General features: G+C 37.4%; 3 protein-coding genes across 3 annotated transcripts in view; all 3 read right to left on the bottom strand.

The window, feature by feature from the left end:
- Positions 1-18,468, bottom strand: part of LOC115755168 — a 463,587-nt gene that overhangs the window by 373,937 nt on the left and 71,182 nt on the right. The gene's annotated exons all lie outside the window — the stretch shown is intronic.
- The window catches only part of LOC115755147, a 237,035-nt gene that overhangs the window by 153,184 nt on the left and 65,383 nt on the right, over positions 1-18,468 (bottom strand). The gene's annotated exons all lie outside the window — the stretch shown is intronic.
- LOC115726912 (disease resistance protein At4g27190-like) lies at positions 8-18,246 on the bottom strand. Its single transcript, XM_030656996.2, has 5 exons — positions 18,242-18,246; positions 17,764-17,767; positions 1,273-3,656; positions 196-303; positions 8-19 (listed from the first exon to the last, which is right to left on the bottom strand). The coding sequence occupies exons 3-5, from the start codon at positions 3,628-3,630 to the stop codon at positions 8-10; spliced, it is 2,478 nt and encodes an 825-aa protein (XP_030512856.2). The 5' UTR covers positions 3,631-3,656; positions 17,764-17,767; positions 18,242-18,246.

Here is an 18,468-nt window from a genome sequence, read left to right as displayed (position 1 = left end):
AATATATCTATAAGAACATCTACAATGATAAAAGAATAAATCAATCTTACACTTTCTGTTAGAGAAACACGTAAGATTTTCCAACCCTACTAAGGATAAATCGGTTAACATCGGGAATGACGGATTTTCTGATATTTCCGCTCCCAATCCTTCTTCCTCCGTAATGATCGCCTCCATCTTCTCGCAATTGCTTACCGTTAGATTTCTCAATTGTGCAAGGGATTTAACCATAGATGGGGAAAACATGAACCCGGGGTTGCCCAAGCCATCGACTTCTAACGTCTCCAAACTTGGAAAGGCAACCTGCGGAATTCATTCATGAAATTGGTGATTTAGTTAAATCTCGAATTCATGAACTTCTAAGATGTAAATATAGATGAGTACCAAGGAGCGAGGGGAATTATTGAGTTGCACAAAAAGAAAAAGAAAAAAAGAAGAATAAAATGAGCAAACGGACTAAGAAAATCAACGAAATACGCAATGCTTGGCCAGGGTCTAAGGAGAAGTACTAGTGCTCAGACATAAGAGCGAGTAGGGCCCACAAATTGTATTTCCATGATTCTTCACCAACGAGAAAACTATCATATTGCATCCGTCTTGGACCCCACCGATTTAAACAGGATATGAAATGCTAAAAGTCCTCACAAGTACATCTATCCATACTGTACGCGTGCATGAACATGCACGAAATTCTGTGCTCATATAATTATGGGGCTATGCAATGACTAAGTGCTTATTTAAGCACAATACACAAAAAAAAAAAAAAAATATTCTGCATCTATTAGGTTAGTATAGTTGCTTTTAGTTGAAAGCCCGGTCCTCCTTCCCATTCTTCGTATTGGTTTTTAAGAGTCACCTATATTTTACATTTTGGGGATAATAACAAAGTTTAGTAAATAAATTCAATGGAATCCATTTCAAAAGAGTACAAATGACTTTACTTATGAAATTACGTTAATGCCAAAAACATTCCCTTCAATTATGCTTTATGAAACCCTATTAATATTGATATGCTCGCAGAATGTAAATTTAAAACAGCTCGGAACCTATCACAAATAAAACTTATGTGGATTTCATTCGATTAGTTGGATTTCTACTCAATTTGGAGAAATGGAAGATTTTGCCTTATCTAATCACAGGGAAGGCAGGAACGGACAAGGTAATTATGAAGAAAATAAATTGAAAATAACAAAACGAATAAGCATCATAATATGCGTTACATCAAGAAGGAAAAATTAATAAATAATTAATACTCTTTTAATAGAAAGTTACCTGTTGTCCGTTGAAGAACACAATTTGAGTGCCCACTTGGTTGTCTGATGTACTCCTCGAAGGAGACGACCCAGCGGAGAAAAAATTAGCGATATTTGGCAACCCATGCAATTTCAATACATGCAACTTAGGCAACTCGAGTTTACCACGATCATCATCAGCTTCTACAATCCCCCACATTAATTCGCAACTGACAACTTCAATCTTTTCTAAATGTGGAAGTTGTCTCACCACTGAACAAGGAAATAGAACTTCCATCTTGTTGCAACTTTCAACTCGTACTACTTTTAATGTACTGAAGGACTCGATGGAGATATGGTTGTGGTATATCTTCTCCAAGTTGATGAGATTCTTGAGAAGTAACGTCTCCAAAGCAGGAAGGGAAGGGCATTCGAGGATGTAACAGACGGAGGGACTATTCTTGACCTGTAGATGCTTTAATTCTGGAAAACCTTTTCGAGATAACGCACAAATACTTTGCTCGCTTCCATCCAACTTGTTCAAAAGCAAATCGTTAGTTTTGTCTAAGATACCTTTTATGCACACTTTTCGAAGAACATCTCTGAATGGATCCAACTTGAGCTCCAGTGTCCTCGATCCATTGCAATCCTTCCACCAGCGCCACTCTTTACCCATTCGGATTTCATACTTGGTTAATTTCTCGACGTATAGATCGTCTGGGAGCACCCTCGGATCAGGAATGGACACATGCAGAGTGCATAGTTTCTTCATGTGATTCAACTCACTCAGACTTGCATTAGTTGGTTGAGTTTGCTCCCCTGCACTCCAATGATGAAAGCTTTGCTTCAAGTACAACTCCTCTAAGTTGGTCAAGCTTTGAAGTACACCCGGTTCAATAATCTCAAGTTCTGGACAATCGCTCAAGTCTAACGACCTGAGCTCTACCAGTTGCCCAATTTCTTTCGGCAATCGCTGAATTTTTGAGTCCACAATGCTGAGAATCTGTAACCTTTTTAGATTGCCTAGAATGGCCACATCCTCAAATGAACAATTCTGAAAACACAGGGTGTGTATGTTTGCCAATAATTGAAACGGCGAAGGAGAGCGAGTGAGACGTACTCCTGCAAGATTTAAGACCATGAGATTCCTCATAGAGTTGAAATATGAATCTGGGATATAAAGAGACTCGTAGTCTGTGGACTCGTAGTCTGTGGACATCAAAAGAATGTGCAATTCGGGGCAATTTAATTCTGGAGGAAGCTCCTTCATGTTGGGAAAGCACATCGCCTCATAGCTTTCAAGCTTGTTCACCTGCAACTCTGTTACTGACTCCACTTTATCTTCCAACACGAGGAGAGGGTGGTGATCTCTCGAAGAGACCGAGGCAACAAACTCGCGAACTAAGTCATGTATCTTGAAACCACCAACGTCTTCGCTATCTAACAGAAGGGCGGAGGCCTGAAGAGCACGGATCTGTGTGTGCAACCTATCTCTAGCTTCTTCCATGCTGCTAACTTGTTGAAATAACCCCAAACCGAAGCCGTACCTCACCAAGTTTTCAAGAGAGGGCTTGGAGACACTGCAAACAACGCAGAGTCGTAATAACGACTTTGCCTCCCCTTCTAATCTATCATAACTCCATTGCAGCATCTGATCTATCAAACCATTGGATTCTCTATGGTCAAACTTCTCGATTTTTTTCAAAGTGTCCCTCCATTCATATAAAGCAGCGTATTTAAGAAGTTTCCCCATTGCAACAATGAGGAAAGGCACGCCTGCACATCTGTGGAGTGCTACTTCCACCCAGGGCTTGAACTCGTTATCATGAACTTTGTCTCCCACCGTCCTCTCAAACAAAGCTCTTGCCTCTTCCTTCTCCAGCCCACCAAGGAGGAACTCCCTGTCGCAGCCCATTTCCCTTTGCAAAAGACGTTGATCTCTCGACGTCAACAACAAATTGCATCCTATGGCTTTGTTGTCATGTCCGCAAGGAATGCCGACTAATTTCAAGTCCAGCTTCTCCCACAGGTTGTCCAGTATTATGAGCACCTTCTTCTTCTCCCTCCCCTCCTTTTCCAACCTCTCGCGCAGAAGCTTCGCTCGTGCGCTGATAGTTTCTTCCTTCTTTATGTCAGTGAGTTTCAAGCAGGCTGCAATATCTCCTTGAATCGTATGGATGTTTGGAGTTTTCGACACGTCGGCCTTAGCGACCCAATCAAACGACCTCTCTTCGATTAGCATCCTTTCGACATCCTCCAAAAGGGTGGACTTGCCCATCCCGCCCATCCCGTAAACCCCGACCACGCTCTTGCTGTTATCAGCAAGAGCGTCCATGATGTTCCGTATCATCGAAGCTCTGGATTCGAAGACGACATGGTCCCTAAGCTTAACGGACATCGAGGCAGATAAAACGGAGGCCGTCGCATCATTGCCTTCTCTCCTGGCAGGACCGCCGAAGATCTCCTTGTTACTGTTTTCTAGAATGAGACTCTTAATGTCGTCCGTCATGTGCTTGGCCTTCCTGCTGAACTGATAGCGACAATTGGGGTCGGGAAGAGCCCCACGGCAGCATGTCTTGCTCGCCTCTTCGAATTCGTCCAACAGGCCTCGCGCCTCCCTCAAGGGCGCTTCAGCACTTGCCAGAAACTCTTCGACCCATTCGTGGGTTTTCCGAAGATTGTTTGTGGCCTCTTCCGCAGCATTGCGGACCCTCGCAATCTCGTACTCCAGATTCTTGACTTCCTTCCGAAGATCGCCGGCGTATCTCGTGGAGCACATGACGTATTCGAATCGACGCTTGATGGGAACAAACACGATCTTGAAGACATCCCATGCAATTGAAACGGCAGAATCGGCAGACATTTTTCTTTGATTTTTTGTCCGAGAAACAAAGAGCGCGAAAATAGAGAGAGTGATGTGATGAAAAGGAGCAGCAGATAATGAAGAAGAAGAAGAAGAAGAAGAAGAAGAAGAAGCAGCCGAGGAGGAAGAAGAATGGTTGTGCGGAGGAGAAGAGGGAAACAGAGCAAGGGCGATGGGAGAAGGAAGGGGAGCAAGAAAGAAACAGAGAATTGAGTGCAAATGAGGAGAAGAGCGAAACAGAGCAAGAACGGTGGATGGGAGACGAAGAAGGCCAAGGGATTTCAGTTAAAAAAATGAGGATGCAGGAAAGGGAGCAAGAACGAAACAGAGATTTGAGGGCACATGAGGAGGAGCGAAACAGAGCAAGAACGATGGGAGTCGAAGAAGGCCAAGAGATTTTGAGTGCAGATGAGGATGAAGGAAGGGGAGCGACGAAGACAAATCTATTTTAGCGAAAAAAGGAAAGGCCTGTAATCTAACCTTAGTTAATATCTTAACTAAACATCAGTTAATTACTTAGGTTGCTGCTTGGTAGAACACTGCTGCAACTTGAAACTGACCAAAAACTCGAATCAATAGGGCAACATGTGTAACACGATTTGACAAAACAAAAAATTGTAACACGATATACTTAAATCATCAATTAATTGCCATAACTTTTTTAAAGTGTTTTATCTCAAGTGTCATGTCACGTTCAAATTTTCAGCATTCAAAATTATTATACTTAAGTCATCAATTGGAAGATATGACAATCAAGTCATAAATACCAGTCAATGGGCATGGAATATATCATTTTCCAGCATAGGCTCAAACCACAAGGAAGAAATAGGAGATGGGTGGAGCTCCTAAACCTAACCTTAGTTTAACCTTAACGAAACACCAGTCAATTCCTTGGGCATAGAAAATTGATGATTTTCTGCATTATTATTCTTTTACTGGACCAGTCACTACCATCAATGTCTATGCCTCCATCCTTTCCTCCACCTTTAATGGACAGATATTAATGAATTATCTATCATTTCATCATTTGCCACCGCAAATAGTCCTTTCGTCCTTTTTCCAATGCTAATATACTAGTCATAATCCATCCACTAAGCTTGCCCTCCACTGTTAATGGACAACCTTTGATTAGTTACTAGTCCTAAACGTGCTCCTTGCACGGATCAATGAGATCATATTTAAAATATAGAAGTAACATTATAATTAAGCAAATTTATAGATTAGAATGTCAACCTAACTTCTGTTAGAATTGTTAGGTCAAAACTTCTACCTAAATTAAACTTTTGCCATTCTTTATTTTCCTGGTCTCTCATTCCGATTGAAGTTTCCCCCTTTTTTTTCAAAATGCTTGGGTCTATTTGGAGTTTTTCACTTTTAACATTCACTTTTCAAATATTGCAGTCATCCCAAATCGGTTTTAAAATTTTCCAAAAACATGCAATTATTGACAAGTAAAGATATGCGGGTTCTCATCATTTATGAACCTAATTTTTCTCTCGTTTTCGAAAGACGGGGAGCAAAAAAAATCAGCAACATTTTCCTGAAAAGCTTTGGTTTATAATAAACGGCTGAGTTTTAATACTAGGGAAAAAAGAGAAGATGGGAATGGATGGAGCTACACTTGGGAAGTTGAATGGTAAGCAGACAGCCCCGACGTACACACTCGCCAAAAGGTAAAAATACAAAGAGATCACTGCACAAGTCGGTCACCTCCATCCAGGGATAGAAATGGATGATTTTTTTGCAATTTTGTTGTTCCTTGATCAGTCACCGTCACTGATGTCCAAGTCTCCAGGTCTTTCCTTCTACCGCTCACGGAAAACCATCTAGAAAGACTGCTTGAACCAGGGTAGTCGTGGGAGAGGGAGAGGGAGAGGGAGAGCAAGAGAAATAGAAAGAGAGAGTAATCGGGGGTGGTCGTGGGAGCTTAGACATGGGATAATCATTCTGTTTATATATATTTTTTATTTTTTATTTTATTTTTGAGAATAGATTTAGAATAGAAATTCGTTTGATAACATATTTTTATTATTTTTTTATTTTTTGAACAAATTTTTAACTCAGAAGTAGGTTTGGAATAGAAATAACAAGTAAAATTTTTCTATTTTTCTATTTTTGCAACAAAAATAAAAATAAAAACTCTTCTTGTCATCAATGTCCGTCCGCCAATCACTATTCACCGATTGCCGTGCATCAGTCCCTGGCCACCATCCGTCGATCTCCAATCATTGGTCATCGATCACTGTGGTAATTTTATGTTCTTATTAAATAATTTTTTATTTCAAAAATAAAAATTTTGTATAGTTATTAAACGCGTCTTTTTATTAAAAATTGTTTTAGGAAGTGAACGGCGATCATCCATGGTAACACGACAAGTCCCCCTTCTAGAAATGAATGGCTTTTCTGCATTTTACTACAGTTGCTTTACTTGACCAGACACCATCACTAGTGTCCATCTCCACTTCTTTTCATCCCCTCACTACTGGGACAAGCATCTGAGCATACGTAAGATTGCTGTAATTAGGGTAATTGTAACTCCGTGAGAGAGACATTAAATGAGAACATCCTCTTTGAGAATTAAAGAGCCGGGGAATCTCCATGATTTGCCAATCTAAATATTATATAATGAACGTCAATTTTTTATAGCGTTCTCCTTATTGGTACATAAGACTTAGGCTAACTTAGACCCTTACATCTCACTAATATCAACCATTAATTGAAAATGAATCTTGACTTTTCACGTATTATCTTTTCTAGATTTGTTGATAGAAAGCCCCTCAAGTTGAGGAGTCCTTTTAAGTGGAAAAAAAAAACTCAGTTCACAAAATAAAATCGAAGTTGTGTATTCTTTATACCAAACACAATTATTAGATTAGAATGTGAAATAACAATCATAAAATTGCCATATGATGAAATGGTCTGAATTTGGTTTTTGCCCCTCTGTTCTTGCTCTTTTAAAAGTTACCTACTGATATGAGTTTAATGTAAAATTTTCCTATTGCTCTCAAACGTCGGCAATTTTCTTTGATTTTTCTTCTGACAAAGAAAAAGCTGAGTCTCGCACCAACAATGCAGATTGGACCCACTAATTCAGACTCGGATGAGCGCACATTTTGAGGATTGACTGGAACTCGATGGTACATCCAGGTCAACAGAGCTCACAGCGACATGTGCTTGCTGACTGTGCACATCATGCACGAATCAAAAGGCAGCCAAAAAAAATAGAGAAAGAGAGAGAAGATGAAGAAAAAGAAGGAAGGAGGAGGAGAAGAAAGAGTGAGACAGAGCAAGAACGAAGAGGGACGAAGAAGGCGAAGAGATTTGAGTGCCAAAAAAAAAAATTTAAGAACAATAAAAGCTTTCGTGATCCCTCCGCATATTTTATTGCCAAAGATCTCGTGATAGCCATGTTGGGGACTTGAGAGAGGGGCGTTTTTCAAAAATATGGTAAAGAAAAAAAATTATCAATTTAAGCGTTTTTGTAAAAACTTTTATAAATTTAGAACATGTGCGCTATGTGCCTCTATGGGAGGCGCCACAGAGGCGCACATGGCTTGTGCCCACAATAATTTTTTTTGTACTTTCTTTTTCTTTTTGTAGCCGCACATTTTATTTTTTATTTTTTATATTTATAATAATATTTATTTATAACGTATATATTTATATAACTCGAACGGTAGAGAGGGTGAAAAACAGCAACATTTTGCTTGGAAAGTTAAAAATAAACGGCTAGGATAAAATAGAAGATGGGTATGGACAGAGCTGGACATGATAGAGGATCCGGATCCCCTACCATAAAGGTAGGGCTGACATTGATGGATCTGAACCATCCATTTCAAAATGAACGGCTCAAATTCATTCACATCATCTTTTAAAAGGGGGAAATTTTTTGACGGGAAATTTTAAAATTTTAACAAAAGTGATATGGATTAATCCGCGCCATCCATTTTTTATTTGAACGGTTCAGATCGATCATATCACCCCTAACATTGTCAAGGGAATCCGGTTTCATGATAGAAATTGACGGCCTTTTTTTTTTTTTTTTGGATGCATTTTACCGTTCCTTGATCTGTCCCCATCGCTAATGTTCAAGTCCCCACGTCCTTTCTTCCAGTGCTCAAGGACAGCCACGTGAAAAGGGCAGAGTCGTGGGGGACGGAGGGAAAGAGAGAGTAAATGAGAGTTGCTGGGGCAGCTGAGACATATGGCCTTTAATGCGACAGCTCTCTCTTTCTGTATTTTACTGTTCCTTTACTTGACCGGTTCCCATCGTCAATGTCTATCTTCACCTCCTTTCGTCCATCCCCACTGGACAAACATCTAATACACGTAAGACTGCCGTACTGAGGGTGGTTGTGAGGAAGACAGATATTTAAAGGCGCGTTATATTTGATAACCTTTTTAATTTTCTATTTTTCTGTTCTTTTATTTTTTGAAACGACAAAAGAACAGAAATTTATTTATGTACGTCGATTGATTTTTTATTTCCGAAAATAAATCAGTGGCCATGACATAGATTTGAAATAAAAATAAGAAATAAAAAAGTAACTTTTTTGTTTTCGGGAACAAAAATAGAAACAATGTCATTTAAAAAAACAAGCTCAATATAATTTAATGCTCGTCTTTGCAATTATAAATCCACCATCGGTCACCCGCCGCCATTAATTGTCACCGTCGCCGATCACCGCTTGTCATAAAACCAGTGGGGGTTCGCTAGTCGCCGCTCACCGCTGTCTATCACCCTCGTCGATATAATTATTTTAGGGACGTACCGAACTCATTTTTTTTTTCAGGAATAAAAGTTTTGTATAATTATCAAACGTGTTCTTTTGCTGAGAAATTAATTCAGAAAATAAAAATAAAAAAAAATATTTCTAAAAATAAATTATTCTCAAGAATAAAATATTACCATACGCACCACCTAAACGAGATGGCGTTTCATGCCACAACTTCATCTTCTAGCATCCTCATAATTGTGTGACAACTGATTGGAAAGAAGCTTACCAAACTTCAGTTAAGCCTTAGCAGCGTGAGGGCATGGGGATGTCCCATTGAGAAATAAGTGGATGGGGATCTCATGATTTGCCAGTGTAAAGATTACATATTTACATTGCAAAATATGAAAAATAAAAAATATCAGCTTGACCTTGCCTATAACCATGGCTTAGGAAAATCCACCATGCATGAGTGAAGGATGTTCCTTGTTGCCATCGGAGCCAAAATTTAAAGAAACAAATTTGTCTCTTTAAATGAATGAACCCAGTCCTTCGGCATAGAAATGGATGATTTTCTGCATTATTATTTCTTTACTGAAGCTAGTCACATCATCAATATCCATATCTCCATCATTTCTTTCACCACTGACGGATAGACATTAATTAATAAGTAATCCGTCCTTTCACTCTTACCATAGTAAAAGGTCAACCATCCTTTTTCACCGCTAATGTGTTACTCCTAATCCATCTTTTCATTATTACCTCCACTGTTAATGGACAAACACTAATTAGGTACTAATCTTAAATCCGCTCTTTGCACGGATCATTGAAATCATATTCAAAATATAAAAGTAACTTTATAACTAAGCAAAGACTACTGTATACGGCGATCGCCTCCGTCAGGATAAGAACAGTGGACTTTTAAACAATTTGGATGATTTTTTCTGCATTTTACCGTTTCTTGGTCAGTGACTTGCATTAATATCTATATGGACTACATAGATTACTGTTTCTTTGTCAAACATGCAAATGGAGTTGGTCATGATGTGGACTATATGCATCGGATATCATCTAACTATCGCATCATGGTGTTAGAATATGTCATGAATTTGAGTCCGAAACGAAAATCTAAATATTTCGTATTTTGATTGATATCACGTTACTTAAAGGAAGTCCGAATTTGAATGTTCTTGGATATCTACGACTATGCACTACGGAAACATATATTCTGCTCGGTGATAATCGAAGTTGGAGGATAAATCATCTTTCCTATTGGCAGTTGGAGTCTGCGCTTGAAACAGGAAAGTTCAAGTGGACTGTGATTCGGTCAACAAAACAGCAAATATATGGACTGTCGTAGTTGGATTCAAAAAGTGTATATATATATATATATATATATGATCATTAATTTGTCTTCAAAGCTACGGTTGATGTGCAAAGGGGACTTCTTCGAGGATTATAAGCGTTGCATGTAATTGCTTCGCTAATTGCATCCTGGTGAGTGTTAGATAGCTAATTAAATCTTGTTATTAGATTTATGTAATTCTTTTGTAAAATTGAGAGATTATTTCGTGAGAAATTGTGGATTAACACTGTGTGCGTTGTTGGATGTAATCGAGGTTGGAAAACACCGAGAGTGTTTGGGTAACTCGAGTGTGGCTTGTAATATCCGTGTATCACTTAATCTATAGCGGAATTCGTTACCGCTCTCCCCATGGACGTAGGTCTCTACAATCAAACCACGTACATCCGATATCCGATTTTTTTTTCTTGTTCTGTGTTTTATTATTCGATCGCTTGATTCCGCGCAACAATTGATATCAAAGTTGGGTTTACTTGAGTTGAAGCAAATCGATGACGACAGAAGAAGCTAAGTGAAAATTGACAGATTTGATGGGAGAGATTTTGATTTTTGGAAGATGCAGATTGAGAATTATTTGTATTAGATGAAATTATATTTACCCTTGTCTAGGGAGAAGCCACGTACAATGAAGTAAGCCGACTGGGAAATATCCATAATAAATTGCCATATGATGATATGATCTTAATTTGGGTTTTGTCTCTCTCTCCTCTTGCTCTTGCTCTTTTAAAATTACCCATCATAATCTTCTTTGATATTTCTTTTGAGAAAAGAAAGAGTTAAGTCTCCTACCAATAATGCAGAATGAGCCCAATAATTCAGAATCGGATGGGCGCATCTTTTGAGGATTGACGGGAACTTGATGGTATATCAAGATCAATGGAGCCCATAGCGACATGTGCTTGCAGACTCTGCAAATCATGCATGAATCAAAAAGGCAACAAAAAAAAAAAAAGAGGAGAAACAGAGAGAAAATGAAGAAAAAGAAGGAAGGAGGAGGAAAGATGGTTCTGTGGAGGAGAAGAAAGAGGGAAACAGAGCAACTTATGTCTTAATGCCTGAGCGGTTGCTTGCTGCATGAGGCGTGCTTGGACCTAACAATCAAAATTGTATTGATTCCTCTGCATATTTTTACCATCAAAATGGCGTGCGAAGACCCCATTTATCTCATATCTTAGTCAAATTATTACATCTTGTGGACCTGAGCCACGTGCACAGCTTTTTTCCACTGATATATATTATTACGATCTTAAAAAAAGGAGCAACAAGTGATTCTAGGAACATAGACCATAATGTAATGATGCGTGGAAATTGCTTTACGGACGACTTTAGGCCGGTTTTTATCCGGGAGATATTTAGTTCAATTTACTTTGTCCATTCTCATTGGATGAGCTAAAGACAGTAAAAAGTATGTAGTTTTAAATAATGAAATAGTATGGATCTTATGAAACATTTGGTGTAATTGATATGGGTAACTATATAACAAATCTGATTTGCTCACAAACGAAGTTAAGTATAAATTAGCGCATCTCTGTTGTCAGACTTTTTTTTAAGCTTTGTACCAATTGTTTAGATTCCAAGCGCAGCTTGTCCAGATTTATGTCGAGTTAGAATACATTTCATGGATGAATTTTGGCGATTAAGTCTATTCATACCTTTCAATTATGTCTAGAAAAATTAAAATTTAGGGAAAAAACCATCAAAAACCCTGAACTATGTCAATCGTGACACATTTACCCCAAACTTTTTTTTGTGACACCAGAAATCTCAAATTTTTGCTCATGTGACACATTTACCCTAAATTTTTTCTCGTGACATCGAAAACCCTAAACTTATATGTGTGTGACATATTTACCCCAAAATATTTTTTTGTGACATCAAAAATCTTAAACTTATATCTATGTGACACATTTACCTCAAAATTTGGGATAAATGTGTCACATGCCTATAAGTTTGGAGTTTTTAGTGTCACAATAAAAAATTTGGGGTAAATGTGTCACACGAAGACAAGTTTGGGGTAAATGTGTCACATGCGTACAAGTTTAGGGTTTTTGGTGTCACAAAGAAAAGTTTGGGATAAATGTATCACAGCGGGTATAGTTTAGGGTTTTTGGTGACTTTTTCCCTAAAATTTATCTAATGTAACTCATTAATAGCATCTAACCAACCGGGCAACTGACCTGTGTTAAATGTTGGGGCGAATTCAACCTGGGCTCCATTCCATGCAAACGGAGTTGGTCATGATGTGGACTATATGCATCGGATATCGTCTAACTATTGTGCCGTGGTATTAGAATATATTAAGAGTTTGAGCCCGAAACGAAAATTTGAATATTTCGTATTTTGATTGTTATCACGTTGGTCAAAGAAAGTCTGAATTTGAATGTTCTTGGATATCTACAACTGTGCACTACGGAAACATATATTCTGTTCGGTGATAATCGAAGTTGGAGAATAAATCATCTTTCCTATTGGCAGTTGGAGTCTACGCTTGAAACAGGAAAGTCCAAGTGGACTGTGATTTGGTCAACAAAACAGCAAATATATGGACTGTCGTAGTTGGATTCAAAAAGGGCTTGATGTATATATTTGCTTGGATCATTAATTTGTCTTCAAAGCCACGGTTGATGTGCAAAGGGGACTTCTTCATGGATTATAAGCGGTGCATGTAATTGCTTCGCTAATTGCATCCTGGTGAGGGTTAGATAGCTAATTAAATATTGTTATTATATTCTTGTAAAGGGAATTGTTTCGTGAGAAATTGAGGGTTAAATACTGTGTGCGTTATTGGATGTAATTGAGGTTGGAAAATACTGAGAGTGTTTGGGTAACTTGAGTGTGATTTGTAATATTAGTGTATCGCTTAATTTATAGGGGAATTCGTTGCTACTTTCCCTATTGACGTAGGTCTTTACGATTGAACCACGTACATCCGGTGCCCGATTTTTTTTCTTGTTCTGTCTTTTATTGCTCGATCGCTTGGTTCCGCGCAACAATTGATATCAGAGCTGGGCTTACATGAGTTGAAGCGAAGCGAATCGATGGCGACAGAAGAAGCTAAGTGAAAATCGACAGATTTGATGGGAGGGATTTTGATTTCCGAAAGATGTAGACCGAGGATTATCCGTATTAGATGAAATTGCATTTATCCTTATTTAGGGAGAAGTTAGATACAATGAAGCAAGCTGACCGGGAAATATCCATCATAAATTGCCATATGATGATATGATCTTAATTTGGTTAATGTCTCTCTCCTCTTGCTCTTGCTCATTTAAAATTACCCATCATAATTTTCTTTGATTTTTCTTTTGACAAAAGAAAGTTCTAAGGGCCTGCATGGTAACCATTCTCATTCTCCGATTCTCATCCTAGAACAGTAAAAAATGAGAATGCTATTTGGTAACGTAAATAATTCTGATTCTGATTACGTTCCCAATATCAATTTTGGAGAATCAGAATCGGTTTTAGAAGAAAATCCAGAAACAAAAAAAAGTTGCTTCGGGAAAAAGAATGACTTTTGAAAATAGCAAACAGAATGAAGTCTCACATCTCTCACTTTTTCCTTGTAATTTTCTCATCATTTTTTCCTCTCTTACCTAATAAAAATAAAATAAAATAAAATAAAAAATTATTCTTTAAAAAAATAACAAAAAATTTAGAAAATCCTAAAAAATAGAAAAAGCTTAGATTATGCTAGTTTGACTTTATTTTCATAAAGTTGGGCCTAAATTTCATAGATTTCACTCTCCTAAAAAGAATATTGCAGAGGATGAGGGTATCCAATATGCATACTGGTAGCCGTGCGTCACAAGATGTTTCTATGTATTGAGAAAACGCAACATTTAAAGATCTTTAAACATTATGTATTAAAATTTGTATTTCATTCATGACATGCTAAAAAATAATGTATTTTAAATTATTTGAGTGTGCATTGAAAATTAGTCTTTAATTTAGGATGAAATTTTATAAATTAACGGCATAGTTATTTGACTTAAATGAAAGAAATAGGGAAAGAATCATTTTTTCAAAACATAAATTTTGTGCAGTTATCAAACACGTTCTGATTCTCTAAAACTTATTCAGTAACAGAATCAAAAAATTCATTTGAACCAGAATCGCTTTTTCTGAATCAGAATGAGAATCAGAGAATGAGAATGATTACCATGCAGGCCCTAAGTCTCCATACCAATAATGCAGAGTGGGCCCAATAATTCAGACTCGGATGGGCACATCTTTTGATGATTGGCGGGTATATCAAGATCAACGGAGCTCACAACAACACGTGCTTGCAGACTGTGCACATCATGCACGAATAAAAAAAAAGGCAACAAAAAAAAAAAAAGAGAAACAGAGAGACAATGAAGGAAAAGAAGGAAGGAGGAGGAAAGATGGTTCTGCGGAGAAGAAGAAAGGGGGAAACAGAGCAACTTATGTTTTAATGTCTGAGTGGTTGCTTGCTGCATGAGGCGTGCTTGGACCTAACAATCAAAACTATATTTGATTCCTCTGCATATTTTACTACCAAAAGATCTCGTGATTACCATCTTGGCTTATAATTAATTTATTGATTTATTTCCACATTTGTAGCCAAAATCTCTTGTGTTTTCTGCCTCACTTTTGTCTATTTTATCTTTCTTTTTTTTTCAAAAAAGGCATCTTTAGTAACGGTGGAGTCGAGAGGGAGATGGGACATCCCGCTATTTAATGCCTAGTACAATTATTGCAATCTTCTGGGCCTCAGCAACGTGCAAAGCTATTTTCCGATGAGTACATATGGCCCCCCACCTATGGCATGCATGGTGCAGTCATGGAATAATAACATTAGTAATGACGTCATGGAAAACGAAAGCACAGACTGAGAGCACTAAGTGGACCCCCCTTATTGCATGCATGGTCCGGTCATGGAATTGTGGTCATAATCCATGGCAGCCTTGTCGGAAAAATAGCTTTAGTAATGATGCTATGGAAAATGAAAGCGTAGACTAAGAGTACCGAGTACTTTCATCAAGTCAATCGCCGGTTAAAGTACCTGCCATTTTTGGACCAAAAAAAAAAAAAAAGTACCTGCCATTTGTTAAAAATGCGATTTAGTTTAACATCAGTTAAAAGATAGCGGTACAACAAAAAAATATGGCTTATAAAACAAAAAAAGTGACACAACCTAATTCTTGTGATTGCAGTTCGGATATGACCGAATATGATAAATGTAATTTAGATGTCCCTTTTTTTTGTACAAGATGCGATGGATCTTCGGTTTTATCTTGCTCGATCCCTCTCAATGTCCAAGAGTTGTGCAATTCGATTATTCCCTCATATATCCCTGGAAGAATGCAAAGTAATCTACCTGCATGTATATTTGAACAAGCAATGCATGGTTATGAGAGACCAAAATATAAGCACATAGAATCAGAAAAATAAGAAACGATGGGCTACTTCGAGTTAAACAATCGTAAAAATAAGAAATATGGAAAATATTAGCTTGACCTTGAATATAACTATGGCTTAGGAAAACCCATCACGCGTGAGCTAAATTTCGAAGAAACAAAATTGTTTTTTAATTGCATGAATCAAGTCCTCCTGAACCCAAATGATCTCCCCCTTTGCATCACTTGCTTTTCACTTGAGACCCAAATTATAAATATTGAAATCCAAATATCTCCCGAATATCACTCTATCTAATTACTTTAATAGTGTGGAGCTTTTAATATGTGAAAATAGAGTTTCACGTGGAAGGGAGAGGATCAAAATTGACAAGCATAAATGATCAATTTATTCGAAAAATTAACAAAATAAGGTTAAGATTGGGTCATGATCAATATCGAGACATACACAAGAATCTTCTATTTTCATGGAAGTTTGAGGTACTATTGCTTTAGTATTGATGGGAAATTGCACACTCGGTATTAAAGGTATTGAACAGAATGTAATCGAATACTAATCTTTCGGTTGAACCAATTTAGTTCTAACTTTTTGAGGAAAAGTGTAATTACATCCTCTCGGTTAAGCTTTGCCTGATTTATTTGACGTGTCAGCCTAACCATGGTTGATTATGCGAAATTATAAAAAAATCCTAACCCTTTTATACTTTTGCCAATTCAATAGTAAAATTTTTAACGATTCACTCTTAAACCTTTTCATTTTTTGCCGATTTACTCCTATTGATCGGAAATTACCGACGCGGACACCGATCATCCTACATAGCATTGCTCGCGCTAACGTGGAGTGGACAAATTATAATAATTTGTTAAAAGTTTTACCAAAAAAATTTGATTTTTTTTATATCTTTTATATCTTTTTTTTTTTTTTTATGATTTAGGGTTCGAGACCCGCGGCTCAGCTGATTTAGGGCTAGTAGGGGTCGTTCGCCCTAGGCAAGGGCCGGTGACCCCCGTTGGACCCTGGACGAGGGACGCAAAGCCCTTGATGTGGCCATATTTGGCTAGGTGAGGGCCGTTAGTGGCCAGATTTGGCTACATGAAAAGGTTTAGGACTGAATAGACAAACTTAGAAGGTTTAGAATTAAATTAGCAAAAGTCTAAAAGATTTAGAACTTTTTTGTACCTTGCATGTAACAAGGGACAAATTTCATTTTACGCACACGTGTAACTTCGTATGTGAACTAATTATGACCATCAAGTATAGAAATGATCAACGAACTGGCAAGACGCGTGCCTATGAATCATAGCCATCCAACACACAAGTAGCACTGTGCAGTGTGTCTAAAGATTATTTACACAAGATCAAATCACGAATAATTAGATATTGACCATGTTAAAGGTTTTTATGTTGCTAATCATTGAATGTGTATCACATTTGGTGAACTTGTTTGGTACAAGCACATGTATTCTAATTCGGGCATTGCAATACTCAATGACTCGTGACTCGTCATTCTCTCAAATATGTAATACTTAATAGTAAACTTAAGAACACATTGTTCTCGACAGGATTATTAATATCCATTCAATGATCCATCGATCGAGAACAATTTAAAGATTCAATCTAACCGTGAATCTATCACTTCTTGACGTCTCAAGAATAGGTTCGATTACAACTAATATTATGGAATCATTCATATATATAAAAAATTGAATAAATGAATGAACACGTATTTGTCACTAATTAAGTATAAATTAAAAATACAACTATAATGCTTAACATGAAACTATTATACCATTGTGTTAGGACATATGTCTAACAAGTTGTGCTGAGGAGAAGAAAGAGCGAAATAGAGCAAGGACGATGAGAAACGAAGAAGACGAGAAGGTTGAGTGCAAAGAATGATGAAGGAATGGTAACGTCGAAACATAGCAACCTTTTGCTGAAAAAGTTGAAGATTAGTCTGAGGGGTTGCATGCTACATGAGGCGTGCTGAACCTAACAACCAAACTCTCATGATTCCTCACATATTTTGATTTTTAATATCTTAAAATAAAAAAGACAACATTAGTATCATAACTTCTATGAAATGCTCATTTAAATGCCATAAATTCTTTTATAATCACTGGAGCGACATTATATTTTGAAAGCATTTGCTCTAAATGTCATTTCATGTCAGATTTCTAGCATTTCGGATGAACGTTTTACAACAAATTAAGGTCTAAGAATTAAACACCATTCAGTGGACATAGAAATGGATGATTTTCTAGCAAAGACCCAACCATGAGAAAGATAGAGGAGATGGATACCATCTATGGAGCACATTAACCTAACTTTAGTTAGGCCTTAACTAAACATTAGTCAATTCCTTGGATATAGAAATGGATGATTTTTTGTATTATTGTTTCTTTATTGGAGCCAAGCACATCACTAATGTCCATATCTCCATCATTTTCTTCGCCACTAACAGATAGACATTGATAAATAATCCGTCCTTTTATCCTTTGCCATAGCAAATGGTCATTTCATACTTTTCCACTGGTAACGTGTTACTGCTAATTCATCTTTTCATCATTATCTCCATCGGACAAACACCGATTAGGTACTAATTTTAAATCTTCTCTTTGTGCGGGTGAATGAAATCATATTGAAAATATAGAAATAACTTTATAACTATGCAAAGACCGCTGTACACGTTGATCGAGTCCATGAAGATAAGAATGATAAGATAGACTTTTAAACAATTTGAATGACTTTTTCCGCATTTTACTGTTTCTTGATCAGTGACCGTCATTAATGTCTAAGTCTCCACGTCCTTTCTTCTGCCGACCATGGACAACAATCCAAAACATACCAAAGATTGCTTTAATTATGGTAGTGGTGGGAGCTAAGATGGCCTTTGATGCGACAAGTCCCTCTTTG

Source organism: Rhodamnia argentea, chromosome 5 (assembly GCF_020921035.1).
Source record: "Rhodamnia argentea isolate NSW1041297 chromosome 5, ASM2092103v1, whole genome shotgun sequence".
Lineage (NCBI taxonomy): Eukaryota > Viridiplantae > Streptophyta > Magnoliopsida > Myrtales > Myrtaceae > Rhodamnia > Rhodamnia argentea.
This window is presented reverse-complemented; position numbering and strand designations above follow the sequence as displayed.

Excerpts from the sequence above, each read along its gene's own strand:
- LOC115726912 (XM_030656996.2), bottom strand. The coding sequence starts at position 3,630 with ATGTCCGTTAAGCTTAGGGACCATGTCGTCTTCGAATCCAGAGCTTCG. Across the intron at positions 304-1,272 it reads TGTTCTTCAACGGACAACAG|GTTGCCTTTCCAAGTTTGGA; the intron begins GTAACTTTCTAT and ends TGAATTCCGCAG.